This window comes from Lepisosteus oculatus, chromosome 25 (genome assembly GCF_040954835.1).
Source record: "Lepisosteus oculatus isolate fLepOcu1 chromosome 25, fLepOcu1.hap2, whole genome shotgun sequence".
In the NCBI taxonomy this organism is placed as follows: Eukaryota; Metazoa; Chordata; class Actinopteri; order Semionotiformes; family Lepisosteidae; genus Lepisosteus; species Lepisosteus oculatus.
This window is the reverse complement of record NC_090720.1, coordinates 777,191-794,731: the sequence shown is the minus strand read 5'-3', so window position 1 is coordinate 794,731 and position 17,541 is coordinate 777,191. Positions and strand designations below refer to the sequence as shown.

The window sequence follows — 17,541 nt, the reverse complement described above, 5'->3', positions numbered from 1 at the left end:
CGCTTTCACAGGCAGAGCGCCAGGCCAGAATTACAGAAACGTTTCTTTGCTTCTAATGAGCCATTACACAACAGATAAACCCTAGGAGCCGAAAAAGAAAAAAAAACCCACAGCCGCTCTGTTCTGAGGAAGCACATTATATTCTGCCAGGCTTGACAGCAGTAGAAGCTCTCACTGAGAAGAGAGCAGGGCAGATAATTTCTCTTTCCTTTCTTTAGGGAACTACAGCCTGGGACTGGAGGTATTAGCCGTTGTGATAAGGAGTCTGAAGTGTCAGATTAACCTGGTTTTATTTCAGCCCAGAAAAGGGCAGCCTTTCTTCTTTATTGTCATGCTTCTCTCCCTTTGTACTCCTTTCACCGTTTAAAGCGTGCATTATCAGGCCCGCTGTCAGGCAGTGGTCATTTTCAGGCTCTAATGAGACTCCGTGTGTTGCTCCGCACAAATGCAACACGTAGCAGAAACTCCGAGGGCAAGCCAGGGGAGCGAGGGAAATGCGGACAGGAGGCTGTGTCGTCGGAACAGCGAGCACAGGGCGCGGCTCTCCCCACCACAGGCGGGTCCAGAGGGATCGGAGCAGGGGCGGTCCGGGAATGAGGGGACGAAGCCTTTTCTTTACCCTAAATGCGTGCTCGATGGGTGTCATCACGTGGCCGGCCCTGCTGGGGGCGCACGTCAGGACCTGGGCTCTTCCCTTACTAATGCCGACGTCGGAGACACTCCGGGACAGTGGCTGCCTGCTGGAAAGCCGCTGTGCAGAATGGTTTCAATGACGTGATTGTGTAGGCCTCTGCCCCCCCTCCCCTGTTCCTTCTGAAAGAGCATCGCTTTGGCAGTGACATTCGTAATGAACTAATGCTCTGTAGATCAAATTAGCAAGCGGGGCTCATCAGGTCGAGCAGTGCTGGCGGGCAGCACGGCTGTAACCTCAGACCCCCATTGTGTTCACACAGAGGCGCGAGTATGGTGCTGGTGTGATCACACTGCCGGACAATGCTGAGCAGGAAGGGTTCCCTCTCTGGGCCTTCAGCCTCTGCAACAGAAGCCCCGGGCTCAGACTCGGCCGAGGGGGCACGGAGGGAGTCTCTGGAGCAGCAGGAGGGTGCTCGGGCCAGTCCAGTGCAGAGCTGAGGAGGGGGGGGTGGTGGCGGCGGCTCCGCCCCGGCTGGGCTCGTACCGGTGATGTCACCCGGCCAGCAGCAGGGCAGGGATGAAGCAGTGGCTGTAGGCTGTGCGCCGGGAAGGCATCACAGAGTTGCGCGCCCTTTACAGGACAGCCAAGGGCATGAGAGCAAGCCGTTCTGTTCAGCACTGTACACAGGGATGCGATGTCGGTGCACTCCGTCTTTCTTGAGGTGCTGTCAGCTCCCTCGTCGCCATGTTCAAAGCCAGTTTGTGACTCCCGAGCGGATTGGACAAGGAGAGTAGCACCGCTGCTACCAGCGGTCATTTAGGAATGATTATCCGAATGATTGTTAGACTTGACTTCAGTCTTGCCTTTCTCCAAGACGGTTGACATACCTTACAGATTCCAGTCTCTGTGTTCAGGAGCGATGAGGTGTGTGAGGCCTTCAGGGCCCGCGGTTCTGGTCTGCTCAGACTTCAGCAGGTCCCTGGTGTCCGATACGCCTTGCAGGCCCCGGAGCCCCGACATTCCCAAGTCTGCTGTTCTCTGCCCAGTCCCGAAAGTGTTGTTTTGTCGAGACGTAAGCAGTTTCCGCTACAGTGGCAATGCATTCAGTCACCTGTGGATTGTACCGGGTAAAGTGATTTCAAGAGCAGTAGAGGGCTGTTCTCCTGAAACAGTATACAGTGGTGATGTTAGATAAGGTTTTCTAGCAAGTTAAGTATCTCGGCAGACAGCACGTCAGTTCCTCTGGCTTAGGTTGCAGAATATTGAATGTCCATGCAATATACATTTTCGGACTATTCTAATATTTACAGGACGTGACCTAGCTGTTAGAAACTAACAGAACAAGTTTAGCCATGGGAAGGTTTACACCTCAGTGGAAAACTTTCTGCCGTTTTGTTTGTGTGTTGAAGTTTGACGGTTGACGGCTGCCGAGGCGCTCCTGCTGCAGATCTCTATCTGTCTCGCTGGCGGGGGAACCGCGGCCTTGTGGAGGCCGAGAGGCTGAACGCTGGGGTGGATGAACATGGTTTCTCAGTGAAGGCGTTCAGAAATCTGACACCCCCCCACTCCCCTCTCCCACCTCGCCCCCCCGCCTCCGAAAGCTCCTTGTGTGAGGCGTGTACTGAGAGCGCAACCACCCGGGTAGCCGATCAGAGATCTTGTTCGCTTTCAGCGCGGCTGGAATCGCTTCAGCAATTTGCCTGCGGTGTGAAGGATTGACTTCTCTTCTGAGCCTTTGTCTCGAAGGTGCGAATTTGACTCATTTATAGAAGCAGAGCCTTTTATACTTGTATGACGTTCAGGCCCCCAGCCCCTTCAGTCTGTATAATGCAGACCTCAGACGGACGGCAGCTGTGCTTTGCTGGGTTTAAAAACAAGTGCAGCAGACGAGGTGTTTTTCAACAAAGCCCTCTGAGATCAGTAGCGTAACTGCTCCAGCGTTATTCCACTAATGCAGTGAGCTACAGGGTGTGTTGTGTGACCTGTGGTTCTGTCCCTGTGAAAGTTCCTTTTCTGAGACGCAAACTTTGACTTTTTTCCCCACTGAATGAAATTGGTCAAAAACGCCAGTGTCCGCATGGTCCTTCGGTTCCGCTCGAGAAACGGCCCTGATTGTTTTCCCCTCTCAGAAGGGATTGGCTCGGCACATCCGGGAGCTCTGTTGTTGCGGCTGTGCCCGGCGCCCGGCCCTCGTCAGAAGCAGTTCTTCTGTGAAACCAGTGCCGCTCTCCAGCCGTGTCTCAGTGATGACAGCACAGTCGTGCTGGGGCCTGGGGTTTAATGGGTGCTGTCTGTGTGTCCTCCCTTATTCACCTGGGTTTGCTCTGAGCGCTCCGGCTTCCTCCACGGCCTACAGGCATGCTCACAGGTGGACGGGCTTCTGGGAAAAGTGGCCCAGGTGTGAGTGTGCGTGTGTCCGTCTCTGGCGTCCCGGGATTGGCTGGGGGTCCCACGCGACCCTGTATGGGCTGGAGCAGCTGGAACGTGGCCGGATGGTTATTTCTGGGACCGACAGGCTGTCAGCTCTGCGTCCAACACGCTGCTCTTGTCCCCCTTTGTTCTAGGCGGAACGATGAGGTCACCCACATCAAGATCCAGAACTCGGGGGACTACTACGACCTGTACGGGGGCGAGAAGTTCGCCACGCTGGCCGAGCTGGTGCAGTACTACACCGAGCAGCACGACCTGCTGCGCGAGAAGAGTGGCGACATCATCGAGCTCAAGTACCCCCTGAACTGCAAGGACCCCACGTCCGAGAGGTACGGGCCTGCCGAGTGGCTGGTTTTGACATTCCTTTTGACAGCTTCTGATGGGGCTCCTGCTGACCTCCTGATTCCAGCTGACCGTCCTGAAAGCCGAGGGGGCTGAGCTCTGGCACATCAGTGCGAGTGTGACTCACAACTGCGGCCCACGGAGCCAGAGGAGGAGGAGGAGAGAAAGAGTCGTGGCTCGTTTGATAACGCCTCTCCTACGTCGCGCCGCCCACCCTGTTCGGAGGGATCGGCGGAGGAAAGGGGTGTGGGGGAGCTTATGATGAAAGGTCCAGTCGGAGGTGTTTTTCAATCTTGGTTCGAATAGACAATAGCACTTTTCCACAAGGACCAGTGGGTTTTGCCTGTAATATATTTTATATCAGAGTGCTGTGCAGAGATGTAGCCACGCACACTCTTTACTAGAATGTTTTACCAGCTGCGAGTTGTGTCGATTCCTCCTGACCGGATATTTGTCATCTCTTCTGTTCTAAATTCACGATAAGGGTTTTGCAGGTGTAAAGAGCCTAACAAGAAATTAAACGTTCAAGAAGTTTATTTCTGTCCGCTGGGTTCGAGGAGTTAGAATTTTGCCATGGTTTTGTTCCAGAGAAGATGAGCAAATATAATGGAGCTTAAAGATTTGGTCGCTGCTGTAGACGCCCTAAAAAAATGAGCCCCTCGATATTGCGTGTAGGTGCAGTCGCATGCTGTATGGTATGTGGGTGACAGTGTGGGCTCATTTGTCCACTGTGTGATAATTGCACAGCCAGTTCCAGGACGAGAGGCCTGGGGTTGCTTTGCTTGAACGCTTGGACTGTAGATCACAGTATCCCTGCAGGAAAACAGAGCCAAGTCTGGTAAAACTGTCAGATGAAGGTAGGGGCACACAAAAGTGCTGTAAATGGCAGTGAAATCAGGCTCGTGTAGCTCAACTTGTCACATCACTAGTGGCCGGCAGAAGCCAGTTCGGCACCCTCACCAGTTTAGCGCCCGCGGGTGAGCCCTGAGGTGATATGTCACCTGTTTCTGGAGCACGACAGCCGCCCTGGTCTCTGTGTTTGCTTGGCCGTCTCTCCAAATGGTAATAATTACCCTCTGACGCAGAGCGGTGTATTTAAGAGGTGATCAGTTTCGTTAGGAGCGCCTGTGGCCGTTCTTCTCCGTCAGAACAGTTTGGTAAAGTCGTTTCCTTGGTAACTCGCCTTCAGTTGCCAGTTAATGACAGTGAGACCCTCCTGGACTCATTATTTATAGGGCCCAGCGCAGCTTCCTTGCCACGCAGCTACCTCAGATCGATATATATAGACACGAGCAGCGATAGGGCGCCAACGGCTCAAAGTGAATTCAGCTCTCAGGTCTAATTTCTAACTAAGGGGATGCTGATGTCAGCTTATCCACGACTCTGTGGTTTTTTGGTAGAATTTGAACCCGTTTTGAAAAAATTCTCCCACCACCCACATGCACTCGCACGCCCGCACAGACACATCGGCTCGGTTTCCTAAAACAAATCACGTGCAAAAAAAAAAAACAACCTGCTGCTTGTCAGCGCTGCGCTTCATGTTCTTGGGCACCGAGCAGATGTCATCTCCAGCGGAGCAATTATTTGCTCAAAGAAACGGTAACGAAGTAAGTGTTCTTGTAAGAAACAGTGTCTCCCTGGTCTGGGCTGTGCAGATTGGCCCCTGTTGGAGCGCTGTGCTGCGCCAGTGTGCCCTCAGGGCCGGGGCTCCAGTGTGCTCCCCAGCCTCTTCAGTCCGCTGTGCTCAGAAACAGCAGCAAGCGCTTTTGCCCCTGTCGTGTGGAGCTAAGAGCCCGCCTGTACCAGGCACAGGGCTTTGATGTCAGTGCCTCTCTCTCTCTCCTGCCGGTCTCTGACACAGGCCGTGGGTTTTCGGCAGTTGGTTGACGGAGCAGTTCTGAAAGCGCTGGTTTCCAGAGAGCAGTTTCACAGCTATGAGGTTTTCTTGAGTGACTTACAGTGTCTGTCAGTAATGAACCACACACCTCAATCTGCCAGGAGACTTTTATTCTGCGCTTCGTGCTGCCGGTTTTCTCTGCGGTCCGGAAGTCTTCGGGAGTCCAGGCGGGGACGGAAGAGACACGGGACGCCCTCTGGGTCTGATAAAGAGCATCAGGTACCAAGAGGGCGTCTCTGTCACTTCCTCACCTCACCAGCATTGAGACACGGCCAAACAACTTCAGAGAATTCACAGCCTGTAAAGCCTGTGTTAACTGACATGGGGAAACACCCCCTTTTTAACTGGCAGCTCCCGCCCAGCGTTCCCTCTGATTTGGGGGAAATGGGTACTGGCGTCTAAAGAAGCCAAGCATGTTGTCTAACGCTGTAAAGCCTGGAACAGCTCAGGCTGCTGTGTCTGAAACCCCACTGATGCGCCCACTGTGTACCTTCCTCTTCCTGTGCCTCAGGTGGTACCACGGGCACCTGTCGGGGAGAGATGCGGAGAAGCTGCTGACCGAGAAGGGCAAGCCGGGCAGCTTCCTGGTGAGGGAGAGCCAGAGCAAGCCGGGCGACTTCGTCCTGTCCGTCCTGACCCACGAGGAGAAGCACGAGTACGTGGAGCGCAAGACCAAGGTCACCCACGTCATGATCCGCTGCCAGGTGGGTGGGGGCGGCACCCCGGGTCGCTCTGCGCCCGCCGCGGGTTCTGTCCGGAACAGGGGCACGAGGGGGAGAGCTCGCACCTTGCACACGCCTTGCGTTTCCGGGTCGCGCCGAGGGGCAGAGGCCGAGGGGGGTCTTGCGGCGCTTGACGCTAAGCCCTTCCGCCTGCCAGTGGAGGTTATCTCTTCCCCAGCGGCAGCGGCCCTTTCCTGTTCCCCTGGGGGCGCCGGGGGGCGGGTTGGCAGCTCGCCTTCCTGCTGGAGACTCCCGTGTTTCTGCTCCCGCTCGCCCTCCGGCTCTGTCGGAGCAGCTCTCCCTGGCGGACGCCACGCGCTGAATCACTTTCATTTCCTTTCAAGTCACCGTTTGCCAGGGTTCTTGCAAAAAAGCACTCCCACGACCTCACGAGTCTCTTTCTCTGACTGAGATACTGGACGTCTCTCTTTAGACGCGTGTCCAGTCTGTTTAGCTGACATGGTGTTAGTGTGGTTTGGCAGCAGCTCGATGTCTGACCGAAAGGCGTTACAGGGGGTTATCAGGAAGCCCAGTCCATTCCTGGAGTACAGCTCCCCTGTACTGTGGACATTTCTACAACTCGCTGTCTTCCCACAGGCTGTCAGATTACTGAATTCCACTTCTACCACTGTCTCACGCTGAGGGGTTCCCTTTTGCACACAGCTTGTGCTGACTTTTATTTCAGTTGAGTGTTATTTAACTTGATTGTTGTTGCTGCTCCTGTTCTGTGTTTAAGTCTGGTGTTTTCTTGATGTCTTTATATTTGAGCATACATGCAAATGAGCATTTCATTGCACTTGTGCATGTGGCGAAGAAGCTGAACGGACACTTTCACCCACAGTCCCCTCGCAGAGCGAGCCCAGTGACCTGGCTCAGGCCCTGTGTTGCTGATAAACTCTCAGAAGCCCGGCAGAAAGCTGCTCGGGATTAATCCATCAGCAGGGGAAAACCGCGCCTCCCGTCAGGCACGTTTAGAGTGGCTGATCTCGGGGGCTTCTGCTGTCTGTTGGGAGGCGGTGCTCGGAGAGCGGCGGCACAGAGCCGGTCTGCTGGGGCTCCAGCTCCCTCCCTGTGTCCGGTGGGAACGGAGCAGCCGGCTCCATCTGGGATCATCGCGCTGCTTCCTGCCGGCCCCGCCCTGCCAGGCTGCGCCTGAGAGCCTCTCTCTCTGGGGTCTCACTGGCTGCTCTCCTCTGTGCGCCGCAGGCTGGGAAGTACGACGTGGGGGGCGGGGAGCGCTTCGACACCCTCGCCGACCTGGTGGAGCACTACAAGAAGAACCCGATGGTGGAGAAGAACGGCATCGTGGTCCACCTCAAACAGGCAAGTTCTCCGGTGCAGCGGACTGCTGGAGCGCCACCTTCTGGACCCCGTGGCTCGGCTCCTCACTGTCAGCACCCCGGCCAGGCGTGACAGGTCCAGGACTAATTCTCCGGAGGTTTCGCATACATTCTATTTGAAATATCTCCTACAAGACATCTGGCTTCCAAACACGTAAGCTGTAAGGGGATCCAGGTCTCTGCTGGAGTCTGATTTTCGGTTTCCCCCCCCCTCCCTCTTGCAGCCCTTCAACGCCACGAGGATAAACGCAGCCAACATCGAAAACCGCGTGAGGGAGCTGAACAAGGTGGCAGACAACTCGGAGAAACCCAAGCAGGGGTTCTGGGAGGAGTTTGAGGTACAGTGCGCCCCCACGGGCTGAACAGAACCGGCTGGGGTCAGGTGTGTCGGAGTGTGTAACTCCGCGACCGTTTCCTCCCTCCGGACGCCCCCAAGTTCCCCGGGTAGGACTTAATCTGGGGGTTCAGGCTGGGACGCAGGGGAGGTTCTGGAGTCCGGAGTCAGTCCCTGTCAGTTTGTCTGTGCCTGCCCTGGATCAGGCGACAGCATCGTTCTCAGGAGAGCTGCTCGCTGCTCGCAGGCCTGCGAGTGGGCCAGTGTTTGTTCGGACCAATTAGGCGATTTCCTCTCTGCGCTGGCAGGGGTACCGCAGGAAGCCAGACCACATGTGGGTTTTGATTGACCCTTCCATTAGGGGTGCCCTGTCAGACAGCTTGTGTCCCCGCAACCATAAGGCACCGAGCATGTGAGGGGCGCACAGCAGGGAGCTGGCGCTGAGGAAGGCGGAGGAGACGAACCAGGCCAGCCAGCTCGTTATGGATGCCTCATTAACGCTTGCTCATCTGCAGCCAGCAGGAGGGCGCAGCGCTGAGACCTGGGGTTGGGAGTTTATACAGCCTCACGCCAGGCTGAGATCTGTGCTCTCCGCTGCTGTGGATCGACGCTCACTGTGTGTTTACTCATCTTTCTCTCCTTGAAGACAAGAGTGTCGCTGTTTAAAGCAGTGTCAGTTCCCAGAGTCTCCTCTGTGTTTGTAAGTCACGTAGGAGAGGCGCTGGGTAAATCTGGGTTTCCTCCGTCTGCAGTTTCCTAGTGACGTCAATCCAAGAGGATTAGAAAGAGGGCAGCTAGGCTCAGCCCTTAAAGGAACACAGTCCAGGTCCTGTGGCACCGGTGGTGCTGGTACTAGGGCTGGGGGAGTTACAGTCAGACCTGCCTGACGGTGTAGCCCTGCCAGAGACACTCGGACCTCACTGGATTTTGTGCCCGGCTGTGACCCTTTTGACGTACCGGGCGGCCGTGAGGTCAGAGTGTCTCTGGCGGGGCTGTCCTGAGACAGACGCTCGGTTCAGAGACCGGCGCAGCTCGGGGGGAGGCACCACAGCCCTTATCCCACCTGTGCGACCTGAATGGTTCGAGCCGGAGTTATGAGCAAGTAGCTCTTGCAGATTGTCAGGGGGCCTGGTAAAAAAAAGAGTCACCGACTCCAGACTGTGGAAGAGAAATTGATCTTGATGAGTGAGAAGGAGGGTGTCGAGGAATCGGGGTGCGGGGTGCTCGGCCAGTCTGTGCGCGGTCTACACCTGTGTCTGTCGCCCGTCCAGATGCTGCAGCAGCAGGAGTGCAAGCTGCTGTACCCCCGGAAAGAGGGGCAAAGGCCAGCGAACAAGAGCAAGAACAGATACAAGAACATCCTGCCGTGTAAGTGAGCGTCGCGCCGTGCTTCAGGTTTGCATTGCTGCGTGGCAGAAAGTGAGGGTCCCAGAGAGCGCACGTTTGTGTGTGTGTGTGTGCGCGCACGTATCTGCACGTGCACGGGAATGAGTGTGGGCATGTATGTGTGAATGTGTGTGTGCACATGCGGATGAGCATGTGAGTTAGTGTGTGTGAATGAGTGTGGGATTGCGGACCCTGCGGTGGACTGGCACACAGTTGAGGTGCGCTCCCACCTCGTGCCCTGTGCTTCTGGGATAGGCTGTGGTTTCAGCTTCTCCACGGCGAGGGACTGTGGGCCCTGTACAGGGACTAAAGCAGAAATCCCTGTTCCCTGAGCTCCTGCGGAGGACTGGACGGCCGCAGGCTCGGAGCAGGGACAGAGCAAGGGGCTGGGCTTGGAGGAACTCTGTCATGCTGCAAGTCCAGCCCCAGCATCCTCTTGCTCGGGTTGATAATGGACAATCACCTGATTAAGAAAGCCTTTAATTGATCTAAATCTGTTAGAGTGTGTACTTAGAGTTTGAGACATTTTTTGTGAAATAGTTTATTAAAATTTATTTTGATAGAAAAAAAATAGGCTCTGTTTTCCCGGGATGCTCCCAGGAGTTACTCGCCAGAAGTGGTTCCTTCAATCCCGTCTAATCAAAGCCATCCTTTTGATCTCCTAGTTGATACTACCCGTGTGATTCTGAAGGAGGTAGATCCAGAAGTCCCTGGCTCCGACTACATCAACGCCAACTACATCCAGGTCAGAACCCAGCCCAGCTTTCCTTCTCTCATTCTCTCATTCTGTCTGTCCTCTCCCAGCCCCTGCCTCTTCGCCTCCTGCCTCTGCCTGTCCTGCCCCTGCCCCTCCTGCCTGTCCTGACCCTGCCTGTCTTGCCCCTGCCCCTCTCTGGCCTCACCCTGCCCCTGCCCCTGCCCCTGCCTCAGCCTGTCCTGCCCCTGCCCCTCCCTGCCCTCACCCTGTACCTGCCCCTGCCCCTCCTGCCTGTCCTGACCCTGCCTGTCTTGCCCCTGCCCCTCTCTGGCCTCACCCTTCCCCTGCCTGTCCTGCCTCTGCCTGTCTTGTCTCTGCCCTTCCTGCCCTCTGCCCGTCCTGGCCCTGCCTGTCTTGCCCCTGCCCCTCTCTGGCCTCACCCTGCCCCTGCCCCTGCCCCTGCCTGTCCTGCCTCTGCCTGTCTTGTCTCTGCCCTTCCTGCCCTCTGCCTGCCCCTGCCCCTGTCTGTCCTGGCCCTGCCCGTCAGGCTGTGCCCCTGACTGTCCGTCCTGCCCACAGAGCGTGCAGGACGATGGCCGGCTGGTGGGTGTGAGTAAGATGTACATCGCCACGCAGGGCTGCCTGCAGAACACCGTCGAGGACTTCTGGAAGATGGTGTACCAGGAGAACACCCATGTGATCGTCATGACAACCAAGGAACTGGAGAGAGGCCGGGTAGGCTAACTGGTCGCTGACGGGTGGTGGTGGTGGTGTTTTTAAAACGAGAAAAATGCGCTCCAGAGCTTCTGCGTTGGTCCGCCACCCGTGAGGAATGCGGAGGAACCTGGGTGGGTGTAGAAACTCTGTCCTGGGAGACTCCAGCTCTCTGAACAAAAAACCGGCAATGGCGTCTAGCTCCTGACCGGAAGGTCCCGGGTTCAGGCCCAGGCAGGGGCAGACGCTGTCGCTCTCATTCCTTCCAGCTGGCCCCCAGGTCCACTCAGCCTGCTTTCCAGGTGAGTACCGGGGGTTAATCCTTCCGGGGGTAACAGGCTGGCCGGAGCTACCTGTAGACGCACACTCACACAGGTCCAAAGACTGAAAGGAAACACAGAAAATATTAAAATGGCACCACAGACCGGTTTCACTACCCTGGTCCGGACGGGCAAGACTTGCCCCAGGCGCGGGTACTGTTAGTCAGGGTGGTGAAATGGCACTGCTGCAGATTCATTCAGGTTTTTCATTGAGGCATAAAAAGTGGTTTCAGGTGATTCCTTTAATGCCCCTGTGGATGCAATTATTCGTCCTGCGACCCTGGAGCGCGCTGCGGCGCTGCGGCGCTGACAAGTCTCCGGGCTGGGCAGACTCACGGGGCTCCTCTCTCCCCGCCCCTGCAGAACAAGTGCGTGCGGTACTGGCCGGACTGCGACTGCTCCCAGGACTTCGGCCGGGTGTGCGTGCGGAACGTGGAGGAGCGGCCGGCGCAGGACTACATCCTGCGGATCCTGAACGTCACGCATCTGGACCGGGTGAGCTGGGGGGGGCCAGAGCATTAGGGTCTCCCGCGCCGTCGGGCAGCGGGAGCAGTTTGTACAAGGCGTGCCGGGGCTCTGGATTGCACGCGGCCTGATCCCGTCCTGTGCTGATCCCGGCAGGTCAGCTCTGGACAGGGGAGGTGGCCCCAGTCGGTCTCCCGTACCTCAGGCCTGGCCCTGAGAGAGTGGGCCGGCTCGGGTTCGTTTGGCAGGAGCTCAGATTTGCCCCAGCTTAGTTAAAAACACAACAGTTACGGACAAGTGGAGGCCCCATCTGGTCCAGCTGGGTTTTCGACAGGAGTTGGTGTTTCTTGGGAGAAGCCGGGGTTATCTACTTCAGCAACATGGATTGGTAGGGTGTTCCAGAATCCCACAGATGTGCCTCCTGCTTCACTTTTAAATGCACTTCTGCGTAAACAATAAGGTGCAGGATTGAAGAGGCCAAAGGATGGCCAGTGTGTCGCTCTCTGGACGTGGGGAGTGTCCCAGGACGTCCCAGCATCCTGCCTGCAAGGATGGGGTCAAGCCGACATCTGTTTCAGCTGATTCAGCTGTGTTTCCTGTTGTCAGCCTGCGGTGGGGCATTGGCTCCCTATCCTGGCCTGCCCCTTTCCTGGGGTAGCCAGCTCGGTGCGCTCTGTGTCCGGCCTGTCCAGTAACACACAGGCCTGTGCCTCGCGCTCGGGCACACTGTGTGATTCTGTTTGTAGTCTAGTATACAGCAGGCTATGCCTCTACTGGTGTAGTCACTCCTGTTGTTATGTTTTATTGCCCATCAAAGATGGCTCACCAGGGTAAGTTGTCATTTCAGTACACAAGCAAAGCCTTCCTAAATACAAAACAGGATGTTCTAAAGCCCAGGACGCTTTTGTTTCTCTTGCAGAATGAACCACCCAGGTACATCTGGCACTACCAGTACCTGAGCTGGCCCGACCATGGGGTACCTAACGAGCCGGGTGGGGTTCTGAGCTTCCTGGACCAGGTCAACCGAGCCCAGAACAGCGTTCAAGACACTGGGCCCATCGTGGTGCACTGCAGGTAAGAGAGACAGCAGCCCGGTCTGTCTTCATTCGGGTAACCCAGCAAAGAGCTCGGTGGCAAACTGCTGTGAAGAGCACTGTAGCAGAGACCAGACTGATTGAGACAGAAAATAAACCTCCCCCACAGCCAGTCTCGGCCGGTGAGAGCACAGACCTGGTCTCGGGTTCGAGGCCTTGTCCGTGCAGCTTTTGAGTCTGGGTGGCACTGGTGATATAAAACTGTCTGTGCGCTCATGATTTATAATTGGCTGTGCTTCTCATGCTAAGGAGAAGAAAAATGTGATAGAGAGAGCAAATAGCTTTCAGTTGTAATTCAGTTTGGCTCAGACAAAATCGATACAGGGCAGTAAAGTAAACCGGTCAGGAATGTAGAACAGAATTCAGTTTCCCATTCTGCCCACGAAAATGAAAAGTAATGCTATTTGTTTTCGACTTGAGTGTGCAGCAGTCAGTGTGCTGCTAACCATTCCCTGCAAGTTTGGCAAGACTGAAGTTTAAATGTCACACACTGAATATAGACTTTATTTTTCTCTTTCAGTGCAGGAATAGGCAGAACAGGAACAATAATTGTCATCGACATTCTCATCGACATCATTAACAGACAAGGTAAGAGGCTGCTGTGTTATCAGCTGCAGGGCATCAGTGTGGTTGATGAGGCCCTCTTGTGGGCACTGTTGAAAGTACACGTTCCTGAACTAAACACTGGGGTGCCGATAAGCCAGAGTAAGGAGCAGGGTTGCCTGTCCAGAATGGACGTTCTTATTGTTGAGCTGGAGTTGTGGAGGTCTGCAGAAACCCAGCTGTTCTCACAAAGAGTTGTTTCTTACCAAAGTGCTGATTGACCCGGAAGTGTTTTGTGCTGCCATGTGTTTCCTGTTTCCCGTGCCTTGCCGCAGGGCTGGACTGCGACATAGACATCCCCAAAACCATCCAGATGGTGCGGTGCCAACGATCGGGGATGGTCCAGACTGAAGCGCAGTACAAGTTCATTTACATGGCTGTGCAGCAGTACATAGACACCGTTCAGAAGAGACTGGAGGAGGAACAGGTGAGGTCACCCCACTGCACGCTGCTGCTTCCAGAGGTTTTATCGGAAGTTTAACGGTTTAAACGGCAGCTGCCACCGGGAATTGAGAGAATTGATATATTGAATTTATTTGAGACCTTTGGTTTTAGTCTTTGAGAAAATGGCAGATGTGGAAGTAGGAACAGTATAGTCTGCTGTGACTGTGACCTTGTAACCTTTGACCTTTCTGACTTGTGTCCTCGGGGATTGGTCAGTAGAGTGACCTCTAGAGAGGTCAGTGCTGGCCGAACACCTGAATAGGATCAGTCGGTGTCGCTTGTGTTTTGGGGGAAGGAGGGGGACAGTTTGAGGACTCATGGACTGGTCACTCTCCTTTTCGCAGAGGAATAAGACGAAGGAGAGGGAGTATTCCAACATCCGCTACCCGCCCACGGAGAACGCCAAGCAGAAGCCCGGCGTGCCCGCCTCCCAGACGCCCCCAATGTGAGTGGGGCCGCTGCCCGCCCGCCCTGCTCTCGAACCTGCAGCTTCACACCCCGGAGCTTGATATGAAAGGAACAACGCTTATCATACAGCACAAACACAAGCCGACGACACCGTGTCTTCCTAATTCGGGGTTTGTGAAGTAGCGTACAGGTAGAAAGACTGGAGAAGTGTCCGACTGGCGTTGATCTGCCAGCTGGGCGCGAGCTACTGTTGGCGTCCGTCACAATGACGCTGGGCTGCGTCTCCGTGCTTGCTGGATCGCGTGCTGTGCTTTTTAGACTCTACGCAGAGGTGGATGAGCTCTGCCAGCAGTGTGACTGCTAGATCAGACCTGGCAGGGACCTGTTTTTACCCAGTCGATAAGGCTTCCCACTGGTCTATTCTTTACTGCTGCTGGGCGGTTTTCTTGTGATGGATAATATAGGAGGGCTGAGAATGCCCCAAGATTTCACACATGTGACTCACGTGTATAAAATGTAAGGTTATACGCTGTGCTGAAAAAAAGATGGGCTCTGACCCATCTCATCCATAGCTCAGGACAGTGGCTCCCCCTGTTGGAAGTCAAGGGGAAAGCCACCTCTGAGGCTCTGCTACTTCCCCTGCTCTGAAAGGAGAAGAGTCTGTGTTCAGCCTGCCTGTTCAGAGCCTGTGGTTATACGCAGAGATGTGATCAGATGCGTTTCCGAGCTTGTCTTTCTGCTGAATGTTTCTCCTGGTGAGAATCTCACTGTGGTCCTTTGTCTTGTTTCCAGGGTTTATGATGATTCAGCAAGCGTGTATGAGAATTTAAACATTAAAAAACCCAAGGCTTCAGGGATCAGCAACGCCAGGAGATAAAGCAGGGTGCTTGTGAGTATGCCACACCTGTGTCTGTGCAGCCGTTGGCTCAGAAAGGCCTTCTGCAGGCTTGGATTAGTGTGTGCGTGTCGTCTTTCACTTCTGAAGGCCGTTAAGACACATTTTCCGGATGCGTTAATGTCCTTCTTGATGCCTTGCCAGATTTTATGTTTTATAAAAAACATGTTTTATGATTTTATGTTGTGCTTGAGCACCCTCTCTTATTCTTACACGCAGGCGTCAAGCGATTTGTCAGCAGGACGCTGCCCTTGTCTCTGCAGGAGATACCATAAAGAGCCACAAGGTTCTAGCACAAGCCCGGGTTGTTCTTACCAGAGCCTGCGATTCTGTTTTTTTCGACAAAAGATTTATAGTTTATCCGCTTGATGTGACACCCATTCGTACGGCTGGGGGTGCTGAAGTCACATGGATACAGCCCGTTTCTCACCTGGGGTTCGAACCCCCACACCAGGGGGTCCGCGCCTCTCCTCCACGCTGCCACCCGGCTGACATCACTGGCTCTCCAGCTCTTGTTCAGAGCTAGCTGTTCTTGAAGCCGGCGTAGTTTGTGCTTCCTTTGTGCTTTGGCTTGTCCTTGTGCAGAGTCATTTTTCTGCGCTCTGTGCAGCTGACCTCTCGCTTTTGCTGCAGGTGCCCAGTGTGCTTTTAGCCCTTTTTTTTTTGCCCCATAAAGTCCACACACCTTGTCCTTTTTTTCCCTCAGGACATGTGGAGTTCCTAAACACAACGATGGGTTTTAAGCCGAGCTGATCGGGTGGACCCCTCAGACAGGCAGCAAGGCGAAGTTGAAGCCCCTGAGGTGGAAGCCGCGAAGCCTGGCTTCAGTCACCTGCTATGAGGATGGAAAGACTTTGGCTAATCAGCGTGACTTTTGTCCCCTCCTCCCCTCCTCCTCCTCGTCTCGTTCCTCTTCTGTTCCTGAAATAAGTGCCTCCTCTGCAGGATTGCTCTTGAATGCACCCCAACCCGTCCTCCTTCTCAGCCCCCAAACAGCGAACTATGGGAACAAAACTGTGTTTGGGATCTGCATTCATCGGGGAGATGGGTCGACATGTTCAGGCTCCGAGAGATGGGAAAAGAGCTCGGATAATCTTTCTCCTACTGATTGTTCTGAAATTTTCATTGTTTTTAAATAATATATACACAGATCTATAAATATATTTTAAAGTATTTAAAGTGTACAATATATACGGGAAGTAAAAGGTGAAGCAGCTTTTCTTCTCCTGGATCTGTTGTGCAAACTGGATGTGTCGGAGGACACTGGGCGGCCCTGTGAGCTGGAGAGACGGGGGGACCTCGGCCTTGTCGCTGCGCCACTGCAGGCTGCCCAGAGCGAGTTAGTGCACCCCCCCGTTCCCCGTCCTTCAGGGGCAGCAGCTGACCGCGGTCCTGGCGCCGGGTGCTCGTCTCCCCTCCCCCCTGTGTCTTGAAGTGTGCTTTGGCTTGTTGTTGTTAGCTACTTTATCTACTGTAACCAAAGACCACTGACGTGATCAGGCTCAAAGAACTTTCTCTGGAGTGTTTGGAGTCGAGCAGAAATTGCACTCTTTTAAAAGTGGAAAAAGAACGGTAAAAATAAAAGGATTCTTCCGTCTTTGAAACTCACGACAGTTGTGTCAACGAGATGTGTCCCAGAACCTTACCTCTTCTGTACCCAGAGCAACACAAAGGGCTGTGCTGTGGGACTCTTCCTACAGTCTCCCCAAGCACACCCTGTTTTCAAGATGCACATTTGCTGGCTTAGGGAGTTGTTAACTGGATGTGAAGCACTCTGTTCAGTGAGCCCTCCCTCGTTCCCGCGAGCTGCAGTCCTGGGGTTGTGCAAACACAATGTCCAGTGGTGCTCTGTGGTCTCACTTACTAGTTACTCCTTGTGAAACCAGCAGCTCCCACATCTCCGCTAGCGTTTGACACAATTCGGGAGTCTGCGCCCTTCCCTTTCCGTATTGGTTGGACGTAGATCACTCTCAGCACAGCGCTTTACTGTCTCGAGCTAGTTGCACAGGAGCCCAACGTTCCCGTGAATCGAAGTACAATTGTTTTTTTAATATATAAAATGGACCTGTGTCCAGCAGTCTTCGACATGCCCTTTGCAGTATTTTGTGAAGGATTCTAATGGAAAGTGGGGGCTGATACTTAAGTAAATAAGACAAACACACTTGGGGTGGGGGGTGTTGAGTTTTGAAGCATATTGAGTCTTAGCTGTGGTGTGGTGATGGTCACTTTAAAGACCACTAGAATAAGAGCCGAACGTGGTGACCGGCAGTAAGGAATGAAGGTGATTGAAGGAGTGAGTATGTGTGTAATTCTGTGCTGCTGTAAGGAGAGTTGGGACTTGCTGGCATGCCGCCTGCAAACACCCCTGTTGTCATGATTCTGCGTTTGGCCGAGTGTGTGAACTCCTGGTGCTCCCCTTGGGGCTCTGTCTCCACGGGTCTTTCTCGGTCTTTAAAAGATCAGCCCCGGAAGACCGGAAACTGAAATTGGCCTAATTATGCGATGAGTCAGCTTGGCCAGGTCACCAACAGCAGCTGCGGAGCCCTGGGCCTGGTCCAGAGGCACGGAGTGAGGTACAGGGGCGTCAGTGCCCACCTCAGGCAGCATCTGAGCTGAACAGAGCCTGCGGCTGAACCATATAGTGCTCTCAGAAGTGCTGAGTTCCTGTTCCTTCGGAGACCTTTGGGTTCAGTCAGTTGCATGTGAGCTGACCAGACAGTTCCCAGCTCAGTGAAATTGACAGGGTGTGTTGATTTACTGACTGCATCTAGTGCACTTTATTATTCCTCATGAGCGTGTTTCAGATATGATGTAAT

The 17,541-nt window shown here is 54.4% G+C and overlaps 1 protein-coding gene across 3 annotated transcripts in view; it reads left to right on the top strand.

Annotated features, from left to right (window-relative positions):
- Positions 1 to 16,333, top strand: part of ptpn11b (protein tyrosine phosphatase non-receptor type 11b) — a 42,170-nt gene extending 25,837 nt beyond the window's left edge. For all 3 annotated transcript variants that reach the window (XM_069183948.1, XM_069183949.1, XM_069183947.1), the window contains 14 exons: positions 3,199 to 3,393; positions 5,815 to 6,007; positions 7,232 to 7,348; positions 7,590 to 7,703; positions 8,971 to 9,067; positions 9,751 to 9,830; positions 10,362 to 10,517; positions 11,180 to 11,311; positions 12,201 to 12,355; positions 12,896 to 12,963; positions 13,254 to 13,405; positions 13,767 to 13,867; positions 14,623 to 14,719; positions 15,432 to 16,333. In XM_069183948.1, coding sequence (XP_069040049.1) covers positions 3,199 to 3,393; positions 5,815 to 6,007; positions 7,232 to 7,348; positions 7,590 to 7,703; positions 8,971 to 9,067; positions 9,751 to 9,830; positions 10,362 to 10,517; positions 11,180 to 11,311; positions 12,201 to 12,355; positions 12,896 to 12,963; positions 13,254 to 13,405; positions 13,767 to 13,867; positions 14,623 to 14,707 — 1,645 coding nt within the window. In that variant the 3' untranslated portion in view covers positions 14,708 to 14,719; positions 15,432 to 16,333. The remainder of the gene's footprint in view (positions 1 to 3,198; positions 3,394 to 5,814; positions 6,008 to 7,231; positions 7,349 to 7,589; positions 7,704 to 8,970; positions 9,068 to 9,750; positions 9,831 to 10,361; positions 10,518 to 11,179; positions 11,312 to 12,200; positions 12,356 to 12,895; positions 12,964 to 13,253; positions 13,406 to 13,766; positions 13,868 to 14,622; positions 14,720 to 15,431) is intronic.
- Positions 16,334 to 17,541: the final 1,208 nt, after the last annotated feature.